Below are 15,019 nucleotides of genomic sequence, written 5' to 3' on the forward strand. Positions count from 1 at the left end.
ATGCCTTTGAACTGTCACAAGCTTCATTCAGGACCTCGCTGTCTTCAATGCTTCATCTCAGCTGTCACTTCAACTCCTTTCAGCACTTTGACCTAACCTGAATCGAACTCTGCTCCTCTTGCTGTGAGGCGACAGTGCTAACGAGCCAACGCGCTGCCGGTCTGGTACCAATCATCTCCTTTTTGTCTGCAGGTCAATGCTAAGCTCTACCCTCTGGCCAAGATCCAGCTGGGGAAGATGGGAGCGCTCCATCCGGCAAACCGGCTGGCAGCCTACCTCACCGGCCGGGTGGGGTCCAACAGAAAGCAGCAAGGTTCTTCTCCCTCTTCATCCCCCACTGAACCTCCCCAGAACAAGAGTTCAGGACTGACCCCTCAGACCGTCTCCCCAGCTTCCTCTTCAGTCTCTGGCCTTGCTGCCACCCCCCCTCTCAGATCTCAGCCGTCGGTCGCAGTGCTCACCATCCCGCCCCCCACAGGTGAACTTTTCCTCTTATTGCACAACCCCCATCTGGCTTTCAGACGTTTTAAAAACCACGTTTAAATAAAATGTTTCACGACGATCAATTTAATAAAAAAGGAAAAATCTCAAAAATGACACTGAGGGAATCACTTAGCTTGAAACGGGCTGGCTAACATTACAGACAAGCTATGCAAATGTTAGCTAGCAGGCTAACAAATGTCACAGTGTGTGGAAACATGGACGGATGCACAAACGTTTTGCTTAAACTGGAACCAGACAGATTTATTGAATTCAACCAGGTCACTGCAGCCAATCAGTGAGTTCAGCTGCTCTGTAAGCTTCACTGACTTGTGAGGCAGTTAGCATCAGGAAGCTAATGATAGTTAGCTGAATCTAAGCCTATCTTTTTGTCTTCACATCATGCTCTTTCTAAAGACAAATAATAGAAAGCTTCTTTAAAAACTAGCAGGTTTGCTCGGTTTCGCTCTCCGTCAGCTCGTCAGTACAGTGAATGATTTTTGTTAACATGTTTCTGAGGAATGGCTCAACAGATGTGTCATTGCTAGTTCACAGGCTAACAGTGATAGCTTAGTGGCTAACTGATAGCTGAGAACAGGACAGGTTGTGTGTGGCTTTGTTTCACTCTGACTGCTGTTTTTAACAAGCTAACAGTCAGTCAGTAAGTTAACTTTCTGGGCAAGTCATGTTAGTTAAGTTAAATTAAGTTAAGTTAGCGTTAGGAAGCTAGCGTTGGTTAGTTAGTTGAACAGAAACCGCTTTACACCAGGACAGAAAACTCCAACTACATTAGCCTTGAAGACGTTTCGTGGATTTGTCTCTGTGCGTTAGCAGAGTAGCTCTACCGTAGCATGCATGCGCTAACACAAAGATTATTCATTATGTTGCTTAGCTAGCAAGTAGTTTGTGGGCTAACAGCTCCTTGTTTTGTGGCTAACAGTAACAGCAGCACATAAAACTGTGTCCAGCAAACAGCTCCTGTCCATCTGTCCATCTGTCCATCTGTCCACAGAGGAGGCTGTTGGTGTTGTTAAAGCAGCACATTTCATTCTTTGAACTCATCTCTAACAGAACGTCCCCTCTGTCTGTCACAGTGGTTCAGGCTGCGCCGGTGAAGGTCGACCAATCAGCTGCCTCCGCTGAGCAGCCTGCAGGTCAAACACCTGAGGGGGCGGGGACCCAGATTGTCACAGTGAAGGTGTACCCGGCTCCTGTGGGAGGGGCCAGTCAGGTCAGAGTGGTACCTGGAGCTTCTGGTAGCTCCACCCCCACGACAGGTAAATGAAAGACAGGTTTATTTAAAAATCATCGTCACACATATGCTAATAATAATAATAATAATACGAGTTAATTTATGTTGGGCTAAAACGTGTTGGCTGCGTTTCCAGAATGAGCCAATAGCAGAAGAGTTCTTGATGATCTTCAGGTCAGAGTCTTCAGTGAACCATGAATGTGTGTCCCCGCTGGTCTCCTGTGTTTCAGGCTCTCAGGTGAGCTCTGTGGTTCCACCTGTGAACCCTGCTCCTAAAGGTTCTCAGCTGTTGATCGTTCAGGTTCCGGGTCTTCATGGGAAGGTTCCTGTACCGGGTCCGGTCCTGCCCCCCAGCTCCACCGGTCAGAGGATGGTCCTGCAGCCGGTCCGGGCAGCATCAGGCGTCCAGTACTACCGCAAACCAGACGGAAACCTGGTCCAGCTGGTCCCCCTCAGCCAGCTGAGACCAGTGACCCCCACCCAGCCACTTCAGAGTGGTGAGTCTACAGCACCGAAGGGGGGCGGACTTGAAACTGCACTCACAGAGTCCTGACTGCTCTGGATCAGGGTTGTATTTGTTCCAACTTGAAATGAGTACTTTTACTTTGGATAAGTACGCTTTGCTGGTAATACTTCTCTACTTGCAAACAGTTTGTAGTATTAGTACATTGTGGTATTTCTACTTTGTTAAGTCACTTCTCCTCCACTGTACACTGTAACAGCTGCTGGGCCTGGACCAATCAGGTGTCTCCATTTGACTGTGTCCTCCTGCTCTCTGTGTCCTCTTCCCTCCAGGCTCGTTGTCCTCGTCCGTCCTCCCTGCAGCATCTCGTCAGACTCCGGTCGTCACGGTCCTGAACCAGGTGCCTCTTGTGACCTCAGTAACAACCGTCACTGCCTCCTCCTCCTCCTCCTCCTCCTCCTCCTCCTCCTCCTCCTCATCCTCCTCTTCCTCTCTGTCTGGCCTCCAGTCCTTTTCTGTGCCCACCCTCCCGTCCCCGCTCCGTCCTGCCTCTGGTTTCCTGGCTCAGAAGGGGACGTGCACCTTTAAAATTCTCCCCGCCAACACCAAAAAGGAACCAATCATTGTCACCTGTGCTAAAGTTCCCCCTCGGTGTCCTGCCAAGGTAGTGACGGCTCCGGGCTCCTTCACCCTCCTCCAGCCTCACCCCCCCGTGACCCCGATGAACCTCATCTCCCTGAAACCCTCCGCAGGCCGAGGAGCCGAGGTCGGCGTAAAAACAGTGAGCGTTTCCGCAGTTCCGCCGGGTCCTGGGGGGGCATTAGTCCTTCAGAAAACCACTTTACCTCAGACCACCACCACCACCACCACCATCAGCCAGACCTCTGCAGGGACCGCTCACAGACCCCCACCCCCTCCTCCAGCACCACCAGGGTCAGCCGTCACAGCCGGGCCCCCGCCGCACCCCCCTGTTTACAGCGTCAGCCCCGAGCTGGAAATGGCCTGCGACCTGGCGGACTTGGACGTCGTCTGTGTGGACGACGAGACGGGGCTCGCTGCCATGGAGACGGCGGGCTGGACGGAGCAGGCACTGGACGCGGTGGAGTCGGCGAGCAGCGAGACGGAGAACTCATCAGACTTCGAGGATGAGACGGACTGCGAAGGACAGAAACAGACGATTCAAAGCATCCACGTAAGACGTTTGGTATTTTTCTGGGTCGCAGCGTCAGAAACTGATCCCTGAACCTGAAGTACTGCTCATTCATTACTGCTTCAGCCAGAATAATACACATTATTAGAGTAAAATACTTTTGAAGTACATTTTGTTGCGCCTGTATTGTTACTACTTTCACTTTGAACTCCTCCTCCACAGCTGATGATCAGTCTCCAGATGAAATGTTGATTCTTTGGATCTTTTCCTTGTTAAAGAGTTTAAGTAAATGTTAAATCTGGAATGACGTCAGAGTGTGTGAAGGTGCAGCTGCAGCGTCCTTCAGACAGACGAGCGTCTCAGGACGGTCGTTTAGCTCAGGCCGCCGCGTCGCTCGCCGCATCGCCGTTGACCTCGGTCAGGCTCCTGCCGAGCGACGCGATGCTGACGTGTGCGTGAAGCTCATTTTCGGTGTGTTTTGGTTGGTCGGCAGCGTCACATTCACAACGCGCTGGAGAAGCAGCGTCGAGCGAAGATGCTGCAGCTGTTTGAAGGTCTGAGGAGAGAAGTGGGCCTGAGCCAAGAGAGGACGTCCAAGGTCTTCACGCTGAAGAAGGTCCGACGTGTTCGTACCCGCCCGCTCTCCTTCCTTTATTCTCCATCCATCCATCGCTGTCATCCTTTTCTTCCTCCTCCTTTTTTCTTTCTCCTCTTCGTCACAAAGCGGCTGCTCCTCTCACTCTTCTTCTCAGCGGCCCGTTTGTTCGACAGTCGGAGAGTGAAGACCAACAGGTGCTGTTGTTGTGTTCTGCAGGCGGAGCAGGTGATCAAGGAGCTGAGGAGGACTCAGGCGGATCTGAAGAAGAAGAAGAGGAGGCTGATGAAGAGGAGGGACAAGTACCTCAGCACCGTCGCTCTGACAGCAGGTTTGAACTCTGAATCAATATAAAGTCTGTCCAGAGTCCAAAGTTAAACAAAAGACAAACCTGAAGGACAGCTGAGATCAACAGAAAGGCTGCGAGTCCACCTGTTCATCTCCAGCAGGTTAAAGTCCACACGTTAGAGTCCAGACTGTCTGATGTCCCTCAGCTGAAGACGAAGACTAAAACCTGCACAGCTGGCAGCACTAACCAGCGTTTGTGTCGTTTGTGTTCAGGGGGCGGCAGACAGGTGAGCGGCAGACATCCCGAGGCCGGCCCTCAGGCGTCACAGACAGGGCGACCCGCCGGTTTGATGGTGGTGGATCTGACGGACGAGCTGACGGACAACTCGTCTGACGAGGACAGAGTCGTCGCCAAGGCGGCCGCCGTCGTCACGGATGTATGAAAAGTTCATTTGCTCCTCAAAGAGTTCAGTTACAGCTGATGTCATGGGTTCACTTCCTGTTCGCAAAGAAAAATGTGTCAAATAAAATGAAATAAATCAAATTTCAAAAAATTCTGTTACAATGAAAAAACAGATGATGAAATCATGTTTCATCAGGATTGACTGAATTTTAGAGACTAACGTGTGTGTGTGTGTGTGTGTGTGTGTGTGTGTGTGTGTGTGTGTGTGTGTGTGTGTGTGTGTGTGTGTGTGTGTGTGTGTGTGTGTGTGTGTGTGTGTGTGTGTGTGCATGCGTGCGTGTGCCTGTGTGCGTGCGAGCGTCTCAGATGAAGCACGATGTTCGGAGCGTTGCCATGGAGATGTTGGAGAGGAACAGTCGGATGGAAGCGGCTCAGAGGCGGCTGGCGAGCGTCGTGACAGACATGGACTCAGAGTAAGAGCTGAAGCACTTCCTGCCTGATCAGTATGAGGTCATCATGACATCACTGACACTTCTGTCTGGTCCACCTGGTCTTTGGTGGTCCCCGAAAACCTGGTCCTGAAGTGTTTGCAGGGAGAAATGATTGATTTTGTACGATGACGCAAACATTTGATTTAAAACTAAAATTCTTTCCTGCTCTGATTTCATTGTTTTTGTGCACAGTGATAAAACATTATTGATTAGATTATTGATAACGTACTGGACCAATAAGAACTATTGATGAGAGTGACCTTTGACCTCTTCTCACTCTTTTATAATGAAGCTGGAATCAGAGCTGCTGATTGATCGTAATGATTTAAATGTTATGAAGCAAAACTTAATTTGTACAACAGTTTGGAAAGTGACAGGAAGTGACCTGCGAATGAACAGGTGAGCAGGAAGTGACCTGCGAATGAACAGGTGAGCAGGAAGTGACCTGCGAATGAACAGGTGAGCAGGAAGTGACCTGCGAATGAACAGGTGAGCAGGAAGTGACCTGCGAATGAACAGGTGAGCAGGAAGTGACCTGCGAATGAACAGGAAGTGACACGTCATATTTTGTGTTGGCAGACGCAGTTTGAGTGCGAGGACGCTGTTCGGCGCTCAGAGCATCGCCGCCGCCTTCAGAGCTCTCAGTTCAGTCATGAACGCCAGAAACTGTCCCAAGAGTCTTCTGCTGAAGCAGGTAAGAGCTGGAAACACCTGAGCTGACGGTCAGTTCGACGGCGGAACGAGCAGGTTTGGTCCACGTTCAGCTGATGTGTGTTTTTCAGGCCTATGTGGAGATCCAGACTCTGAGGAGTGAGAGCGAGAGGCTGGAGAGTCTGAAGACCAGTTTGAACCAGCAGAGAGACGTCTACGTCAGAGAGATCGCCCACAGATCAGGTGAGGAGGTCGTGACCTGACGTTAACGCTGACCCGCAGTCAGATCAGTGACTCGTCAGCTGATTGACCCGGCAGTGTGGCGCAGGTCTGAAAGGGGCGTCGGCTTAAAGTCTGCTTCAGGTGTTGGATGTGTCCGACCTGCAGGTGGAGCTGTAGCCTGTGTGTGTTTGTGGCTGCAGGTAAAAGCGAGCGGAGGATCCTGAGGAAGCTGCAGCACCTGTTGACCAAAGAGAAGAACATGCAGAAGCGTCACCAGGCAGCCAATCAGCTGCCAGCAGCACTGGGGGGCAGGGCCTCTGATCTTCCAGCAGGAGTCACAGCTGATGATGACATCATGATCACATCCTCCAACCTGCAGCAGCAGACTCCACAGGCTCCTCCCACTCCAGTTTCTGCCCCACCCACCACAACACTTGTCCAGACACCTGTTCGGCAGCCTCAGACCGACTGTCCCAGGGTCCCGCAGGTGTCTCCCGCTGTATCCCACAATGCATCAGTGTTGCGGGACAGGCCGAGGACCGTCCCCAACATCCTGTCTCGCAGGAAAAATCCAGCTCCGCCTTCGTCCCCGTGCACGACGACTGTGGAGGGTAAGACTGAAAACGTGGGCTGGAGCTGGAGGTGTTGACCGTTTCACCGGCCGTAAACAGTGCGACGACAGTCAGTGGGCGCACGCAACTTGGCAGCAGTGAAACAAAATGGTGGTGGTACAGTCTACCTGGGGTTCTGTGTCCCAGAGATCGGGAAGGCTACCTTTAATTTTAAGTGACGGAGAAAGTCTTAGAGATCCACACTGGATTCGGGATAGGGAGTGGCTTAATGATTTAAATAAATGACCGTCAATCAAGTGCCGGACATATTGTTTCCAGGTCAAAAAACCTAGCGTCTATACCGAGGAGAAGCCGGGCGCGTACAGATCACTGGATACGTTGTCTGCGGACATGTCCAGGATGTGAACAGTGACCTGAAAAAGGATGCAAAGCCCTCGTGTAGCAGCGAGCTGCACACGCACAGTGGGGTAAGTAAGTTAACCTAGCTAGCTAGCTAAGGCTAAGCTAATCGGTCAGAGTAAAGGTGCGTTTTTGACTGCAGGCGAGGGTCATGTTGCAGCTGCGCAGCAGCGTTGCTCATCAAAACAGCTAAATGTCAGATGGGGATAACAGAAGGAGCAGAGAGCTTGAGCCATACATCCTCTGTCACAGGCCCAGAAGGCCAGACCAGAGCCAGATCCAGATCCAGATCCACGCACTTACACTAGACCTGGACTGTTACTTTATTCATCCCAATACCTGCTACAATGTCTAGTGTAGATTTGCTGTTAGAAATGTGAAGAGCTGTGTGGTTTTGGAGTTCGATTGATTTTTGTTGATGTGGTGAGAAATTCAGTTCTTATTGTTCTTTCATCAGAGCTTACAGATGAAGACATCCTGGAACTCTGAAACTGCTCCCCATGCTGCTGACTCGCTGGAGCCGCTGACCGCCCCACCCTAAGACCTGACTTCAAGGTGTGAAGATATATTTCAGTGACTGAGGAGCTGGCAGAATAACAGGCACCTTATTCCACCGCGTGGTCAAAACTTCTGAGAACACAACGAAGACGACCCCGATGAAGATCACACACTGCAGTGAAAAAGAGTCAACTGTCCCATCTGTAGTGTGGGCTAACAACATGGAGGACATTGCAAGACAAGCCCAAGACAAGAAATGTCCAAAATGCACCGAGACCTCCAGGTGAGACAGGCGGGTCATCGCCAGGCGGGTCATCGCCTCACCTGCTGTGGGAAAGGAGCACTTGAAATAAAGTGTCCCCACAAGTACGGTGACGGCCTTCGGGGGTGCACCGAGGACCAGCAGCTCTGCCTGGATGAATCTTCACAACTGAAGAAGTCTCACCGCTGTGACCAGCAGCCGCAGCTCCACATGTTTGTATGTGATGTCCAACTCTGCCATTTTGGTTTGTGGACGAAGCAGGAGGTCATAGTTCATGATATTTAAAAGAGTGGGCCACTGAACAATAACGAATCTGTCTCACATGTTCTCTGCTTCTGTTGCCCCTCTATTCCCCGTCCCACCCGTCCGTCCAGGTCAGACCCCCCCTGGTCGCAGACTGAAGCCATCGTGGCCCCACCGTCCCCTGGACAACGACACCTGTCCATGTCCTGTCCTTGAACAGCATCTGTTCCACATCAATTAAAATGATATCTTTAATTACCTGTGTGGTGTTTTTCCTGCCGCTGGCCGTGCAGCACTCTGAGGTCTCTGCTGGGTTCAGTGTACTCAAACACAGAAGGGACATCGAGGCTCCACCCAAGAGAAAACTGAGAGATTGCTCTCGTGATCATTGTATGGCATGAATGTATGGACAAACACGAACACGCTGTGTTGTGGGATAGCTAACGTCGGCCGGCTAACTGCTGAAGTCGCTACGTTTTGTCAGAAATGAGCAACAGAACAAAACTGCTGCCACGCTGCGTGCGCACATACGGTCAGTGAGAGCCTCGAAACGCTCTATTGATCGACTGATTGATCATCAACACGCTTTTCTAACTGACCTGTACACACTGACTGACTGAACAGACTGGTTCCTGTATGAGGTCAGTTAATGGACACCAGTTCAGCTGCTGGTCAGAACCAGATGTTTTTTGTCGTTGATCACTTTGATGAATCCAGTGGACGTAAACTCAAACTTCCTGTTGTCTTTCTCTTTTCCAGACTCTTTTCAAACTCTGGTACCGAGTGAGGTTCTGTCCCTTGTCAGTACTGCGTTGCCAGGGCAACCAGTCTTGACCCTGAGCCCGTTGATGACGAGACCAACGGTGCTGCAGACGTCTCCTACGGCAGGTACTGACGCTCACCCCACCCTCACCGGTCTCTGCCTCAACGTGCTTTTATTTTGAAGTAATATGTGTCCTCTTCCTGTCTGTAGGTGTGGCCTCGGTCACCCTCAACATCCCCACCCTGAGCAATCAGCAGATCCATCTCACCTCACTGCCCCACCCCCCAACCAGTAAGATCTACAGAAGCTCCGCCCCCCTCACCATCACTAACTTCACAGGTAACAGGATGGACCAATTAACCAGTTAACTAATGTTTACTTACAGAACGAACCAATTAACAAATGTGTGCTTACTGAACGGACCAGTTAACCAATCAACTGGCCGCTGACTGCTCGCCGCTCTCTGACGCGTCGTCGCTCATGAACTCGATATTTTACTGAGTTCATTTCGTGTTTTTGTTGTTTGCAGGAACAAACTTCAACAACGTGCTGCAGCTGGTTCAACCTCCACCTCCACCTCCACCACAGCTCCACCCCCAGCAGCAGCAGGTCCCAGCAGCTCAGCCCACCCCTCCTCCTCCTCCCCCAGTGGTCTCTGCTGGATCAGACCTCTCCTCAGACCAGATCAAAGACCAGGACCAGCATCCGTCCCAGACTGACACCACGGCCGAGTCGTCCTCGTCATCGTCTCCACCCTCGGCTCGGGACCCGTCATCCTCTTCCCTTCCAGGTCTGAGCGCCGGTCTTCAGGATCGGGTCCCAGTGGGGGGGCCTCTGGGGCCGGAGCGGCGGCAGGAGACCAGAGACGACCCCGAGAGTCTGACCTCCCTCCTCAACGAGATCGTCTTCCTCAACCAGCAGGCTGTCGCCACGGTGACGACAGCGGACTTCACGTTACCGGGGAAACCATCCTGTGAGGCAGGGCAGCGTGTGGAGGGACATGCCCACAGCCCCTGGGTCCTGCAGCTGGACTCGGACTCTGATGACACCGTTGCCACGGTGACAGAGCCCACACAGAGTCTGGAGCCCGGACCTGCCAATGGAAACACGACAGGCGGCGTCTTGGCCCCGCCCCCTCTGCTACAGATGAAGGTGGGCGGGGCCAAGATGGTGGACCCCGCCAGTGGTGATGGAGCAGCAGAGGGGGAAGGAGGAAGCGGGGGGGGGAGGGAGGGCGTGGCCTGGAGGCCGATGCCGAGGCTGGTTCCTCTGGGACTGAGAGGACACCCGCCCAGCTGACCAATGATGTCACAGCACAGCTGACCTCACCGAGACGCTGAATGACCAATGAGACAGCGCGTCTGAAGCAGAGACACAGGACGCGTCTACAGGCCAATCATAGGCCCTGTTGTTTCCGTGGCGATCGGAGATCATGTTCAGCTCGTTTGTTAGAATTTTTTTATTTTGTCCAACTCTGAAGACAGCAGCGTGTTACCATGGTAACGGGGGGGCGGGTCACAGTCATGGAATGCGTGCGTGTGTGTCCTGATTTTGTGAAAAATAGCTGACATTTTTTCTTTTAAATGTTCCACTTTTATTGTGGAAGTCTTCTGTTTCCTGCCTTCGTGCTCAGCCTCAGTTCTGTGTGGACGGTCTCTCATTTTAAGGATTTTCATTAAAATCATTTCATTTTCCGACAGAACGTAGAAAACCTCAGTCAGATCGCGTTTTAGTTGATTTCAAGGTGAATTATTGGACAAAGAAAAGTTCTGTGAACAGAGGAGCTGCTGTAAACTTGAGTAATAAACATCTGGAACGTTTCGTTTTTGGGGAGTAGAAAGGATCTGAGGTTCACTTCTTCATATTTGAACAATAGAAACAGGCGGCAGCTTGTGTCTCACCTGGACTCACCTGTGCTCGTAGGACAGGTGAAGGATCATGTGTTGAACCGTCGGTGTGTTCAGTGGTGACTGACCAGTTAAAGCTGCTTCTGAAACCAGTTTGATGTTTGTACAGTGTACAGCCGTGCTTGTTTTTTCTAAATTTGTATTTTTGTATGCCTGAAAGAGCCTCTGATGTAAATATGTCTGAACACGCCTCATAATTCTAACACTCAGATATGAATAAAGTTTTAAAGCGACCTCTGACTCGCTTTGGTTCCCTGAAGTTAATTCAATGTTTAGTTTTGTAATCGTTTGTCTACGTCGCCGTTTAAACTGAGAGAAGAGCTGAAGTTGCTGAATGGCACCTGAATGCATCATCCCAGCATCCTGCCAGGCAGTGAACGTCTCGTTCAGTCTGAACTTTGACCTGTGAGCTCTCAGGCTCCTCCTTGGAATGCTTGTTTGTAGTATTCAAACAGTTTTGTCCTTTCTCTGCCTCCGTACTCTCGTTCTGGCAGAACCACAAAAAAAGTCATCAGAGAAGAGTTTGTGTTTCTGCCGCTTGGGGGCGCTGCTGCCTCATAACACGTCACGTCTGTGACTGCCTGAGTCAGATACCGGAAGTGACAAGCTATAACGTCAAAGTAAAAGCATGAGGAAAAACTCTTTGGAAAAGGGTCAAATAAAAGAAATGCAATGCAAGCAGCTGTAGAAGTCCAAAGATGCTCTGCCGGAGCTAAAGTAATAAGACGTAAAAATACTCCTTTACAAGTAAAGCACTAAAAGTACAGAAGTATTTAGGAAAAGTACAGTTTAATCGTTTGACATACTGTTTATACTATTGGATTATTAACGTTATTGATGCAGCTCAGTTTAGCTTGTTTCTATACATTTCAGTCTCTAACAGTCAAGTTTTGTTATCAGTGGCTCCAAAAAACTGTTTTCTTTAAAAAGGTAAAGTAGTAAAAGTTTTTCAGCCTTTTTAAAAATTCAGATGAACCCGTGAAAAGAAGTGACTTTGTGTTGTCTGTTGTGTAAGAGTGAAACGTGATTTTAGAAAACAGTTGAAATAAACAGACATCGCTGTTCAGCTGCTTGATATTTACTTCATTAGTCACTTGTTTAGCAAATTTCACAGGTTCAAAATCCAAAGTGACGTCTTCGTCTGTCCAGCAGTCCAGAACACAGAGCTTCAGTTCACTGTGACGGAAAACACAGATGAACTCAAATTCACTGAAAAAAAACTGTAAAACTTGGCTTTGACTGACTGATTGATTGAAATCAGTTTTATGAACTGTTGTGTGGTTTAATTTTTTAAACATTATATTCAGTAGTGTTGTGTGTTTACATGTAAAATCTGTATCTGTGAAGTGACTGCAGTTAGAAGTACAAGTACCTCAAAAGTGTACTGAATTGTACTGTATTTGAGTAAATGTACTTTCTAGTGATTCTAAGACAGTGTTTCTGAACTGCTGGGTCACGGAACCGTTTTCAGTGGGTCGCGGGCCTTTGCCTGGGCAAAAAAAACAAAACAACCGAAGAGTTAAGAAAAAAATGTGCTTTTATTTTGAAGGGATTTTTTTTTTTAATGTAACGGAGTGCCGTCTGGTCGTGTTGGGGCTTGTCTTAAAGGGGTGATGGTGGGTCCCGAAGCCAGACCATTTGAAAACCACTGTTCTAAGGCAGAACCAGGAATGAACTGAACACGCAGTTAGAAACAGAGTTTGAGGTCAGCGTCACTGCACCTGTGATATATTGCTTATTCAACAGATTCACTGTGATGAAAGTGTTTTATTTTGAAAAGTTTGACCGGAAGTATTTCTATCTACCCCCATCCCAGGGTCTGTCCGCGGTCCGCGGACTACGGAGCTACAGGACACGCCCACCACATGATGCACCCCGGAAACGGTGCTGTTCAGGAACCAGTCCTAGTTCAGTGTACAGCTCCGTGAGGGCGTATCCTGTGCTGACGGGGCGTGTCCTGCAGTGAGTGGGTGTGCTCTCTAATCTGCGGACTTTCAGACGAACGCACTTGCGCAGTTTGACGCCGGCTGTGCGTCAGTCGGCTCAGTGCGGTCAGGGTCGTGTTGAGGCCGCTTCGTGTCTTCGCCGCGGTGAAGATATAAGATGCGGAGCAGCCGCGGAACTGGAGCCCGCGACCCGGATCAGCCCAGAACCAGAGCCAGACTAGCTGAAACATCTGGCCCGGCACGGCTCGGCTCGCAGACAGCATGACAGCCGAAGCAGCGGTGGCGGAGGAGAGAGCGACAGAGAAAGACTCCAGCCGCTGAGAGAGGCAGCTAGCCGGGCAGCTAACAGCGCGATGACCGCGGAGGGAAGCGGCACGATCCGCAGCCGCATCAAGAACCTGCTGCGCTCCCCGTCCATCAAACTGAGGAGGAGGAGCGGCACCGCGCGGCACAAAGAGGACCTCAGCGACAAGGTGCGCGCGCACACACACACACACACACACACACACACACACGCACACACACACACACACACACACACACACACACACAAACACTGTAGGGAATGTATGTGTGTGTGCGCGTGTGCGCGTGTGTCATTTTGTGCACAGTGTGAGACATCTGTCCTGCAGGTTTACTGTCCGCTGTGTGGACACTAACATGGAGACTCACACACACACACACACACACACACACACACACACACACACGCACACGCAGCTGAATGCTTTCATTCTGCTGTGTTGGCATATTTCTCACACACACACACACACACACACACACACACACACACACACACACACACACACACAGCAGACCTCTGCAGTGTTTTCAGCTCGTCTCTTCAGTTGGTGTCAATAAAGTTTCAAACATCAGGATCATTTTCAGCTTTTATCAGTTTGGACGCAGCAGAAGACGAATCTTCATCGTCATCATCATCAGCTGCAGCCTGTGTGTTTGTCTTCATTTTACTGGTCTCTGAACTGGCTCAGGGTCCAGCCCTGGACTGGGTTTACTGGGTCCCGGCGCTTCCTTCAGGCTTCTCAGTGACGCCAGCACCTGTCCGTCAGGTTGTTCCAGTCTGTTTGTCCCTGCAGGGCTTCTGTCCGTCTGTCAGCAGCCTCGTTCATGCGGCGTGTTTGAACTGTACGTCTGTGGCCTCTTTCAGTCAACTCTGTGTGTGGTTCTGGTGTCTTTATGAGGACCGGTTTGTGCTGGTGAGGACCCAACCTGAGGGTCAGAAGCCGAAAGGGTCCCAAGATAAGTTTTAGAGGCCACAAGATTATCAGCAAGAGAGAAGAAGAGAGAGTTCATGAGCCAAGTGTTGAAAAGGACAAGAAGTGGATGATTTTCAGGATTTTTAAGCTGTTAAACTGATTTAGCTTCACATCCATCGTGCTAATGTGTCTCATGAGGACGCCGGTGGACGTGTTGATCAGAGCTTTGAGCTGTTTCTCGTCTCTTCGTGTCAGAAATAAAGTTTGTGAAGTTGAGCCAGAAATCCGACTTTGACAAACAACCGAGTGTTGCTTTTTTAAATGCTATCTTTTCATTTTATGCTAATGTTAGTTTGTTTTTTTAATGCTAATGTCAGTTGAATATTTTTGTGCTAAAGTGAATGTTTTTATGGTTTGTGGAGTTTGTGTGTTTTCTGTTGATGTTAGCCGACGCTCGCTGTTCATTTCTCTGCCTGCAGAGCTAACTGTGTGTAGCCTGCATTAGCATCAGCATTGCTACTAGCTGCCATTCCTCACTGGAGTATGTGCCATGTTAGCTGTTAGCCGCCAGAGCTAACAGATATCAAAGATAGCATGTGGTAAATTAACCTCTCAGCAGTCTTTCACTGGTTTTCAGAAGGTTTCTTTATTTGTAAATAATAAAAATGTCCACATGTAAGCGATGAGGACGTTGTGGCGGTGAGTTGTCTTCCCGCCTGCTTCACTAATGTCCTCATCCGGTGGTTTCTGTCTGAAAAGAAGAAAATGAAAGTTTGTGTCTGTGCTCAGTTTTCATGTGTTTGTTGAATAATCTTCAGCTCTGCTAACAGTTTAGCACATTTCTCACCATCTAAAGACACTTTGTCCGTCTCTGCATGCCTGAGGACAAACTCACACTGTGCATACGTGTGTTTACACATGAAGCTGCTCCTCACGTCTCCGCTGACTGATCTGAGTCAGCAGGTTGGATCAGTTTTCTGTCCCACAGTTTGTGGACGTGAGGAGACACTGAACAGACAGTCTCTGAGGGACAGTCAGCTGATGCTTCGTCTTAAAGTGTTTGATCAGTTTAATGAGACAGAACGAGCAGATGGATGTGAGGAGGCTGTTCATCCAGAGAAAGGGGGGGGGGGGTCATGTGACAGGAGGGGACACACACACACACACACACACACACACACACACACACACAGCACAGACGCTGTCGTGCAGTTGGC

At 50.0% G+C, this 15,019-nt stretch overlaps 2 protein-coding genes across 9 annotated transcripts in view; both read left to right on the forward strand.

Moving 5' to 3' along the window:
- mgaa (MAX dimerization protein MGA a) overlaps positions 1-10,235 on the forward strand; it is a 31,029-nt gene extending 20,794 nt beyond the window's left edge. The window contains exons 16-29 of the mRNA XM_070979424.1: positions 193-478; positions 1,575-1,757; positions 1,963-2,229; positions 2,528-3,387; positions 3,839-3,961; positions 4,160-4,271; positions 4,502-4,665; positions 4,998-5,104; positions 5,702-5,816; positions 5,905-6,016; positions 6,196-6,606; positions 8,729-8,857; positions 8,943-9,071; positions 9,262-10,235. Of these exons, the coding sequence (XP_070835525.1) occupies positions 193-478; positions 1,575-1,757; positions 1,963-2,229; positions 2,528-3,387; positions 3,839-3,961; positions 4,160-4,271; positions 4,502-4,665; positions 4,998-5,104; positions 5,702-5,816; positions 5,905-6,016; positions 6,196-6,606; positions 8,729-8,857; positions 8,943-9,071; positions 9,262-10,031 (3,768 nt within the window). The 3' untranslated portion in view covers positions 10,032-10,235. The remainder of the gene's footprint in view (positions 1-192; positions 479-1,574; positions 1,758-1,962; positions 2,230-2,527; positions 3,388-3,838; positions 3,962-4,159; positions 4,272-4,501; positions 4,666-4,997; positions 5,105-5,701; positions 5,817-5,904; positions 6,017-6,195; positions 6,607-8,728; positions 8,858-8,942; positions 9,072-9,261) is intronic.
- A 2,418-nt stretch (positions 10,236-12,653) lies between these two features.
- mapkbp1 (mitogen-activated protein kinase binding protein 1) overlaps positions 12,654-15,019 on the forward strand; it is a 28,313-nt gene continuing 25,947 nt past the window's right edge. For 6 of the 8 annotated variants that reach the window (XM_070979566.1, XM_070979571.1, XM_070979567.1 and 3 more), the window contains exon 1: positions 12,683-13,058. In XM_070979566.1, coding sequence (XP_070835667.1) covers positions 12,939-13,058 — 120 coding nt within the window. In that variant the 5' untranslated portion in view covers positions 12,683-12,938. Of the gene's footprint in view, positions 13,059-15,019 lie in introns of all 8 variants that reach the window. The other 2 variants (XM_070979570.1, XM_070979572.1) reach the window with 2 other exon arrangements.

The sequence above is a fragment of the Chaetodon trifascialis genome, chromosome 14 (genome assembly GCF_039877785.1).
Source record: "Chaetodon trifascialis isolate fChaTrf1 chromosome 14, fChaTrf1.hap1, whole genome shotgun sequence".
NCBI classification, from domain to species: Eukaryota; Metazoa; Chordata; class Actinopteri; order Chaetodontiformes; family Chaetodontidae; genus Chaetodon; species Chaetodon trifascialis.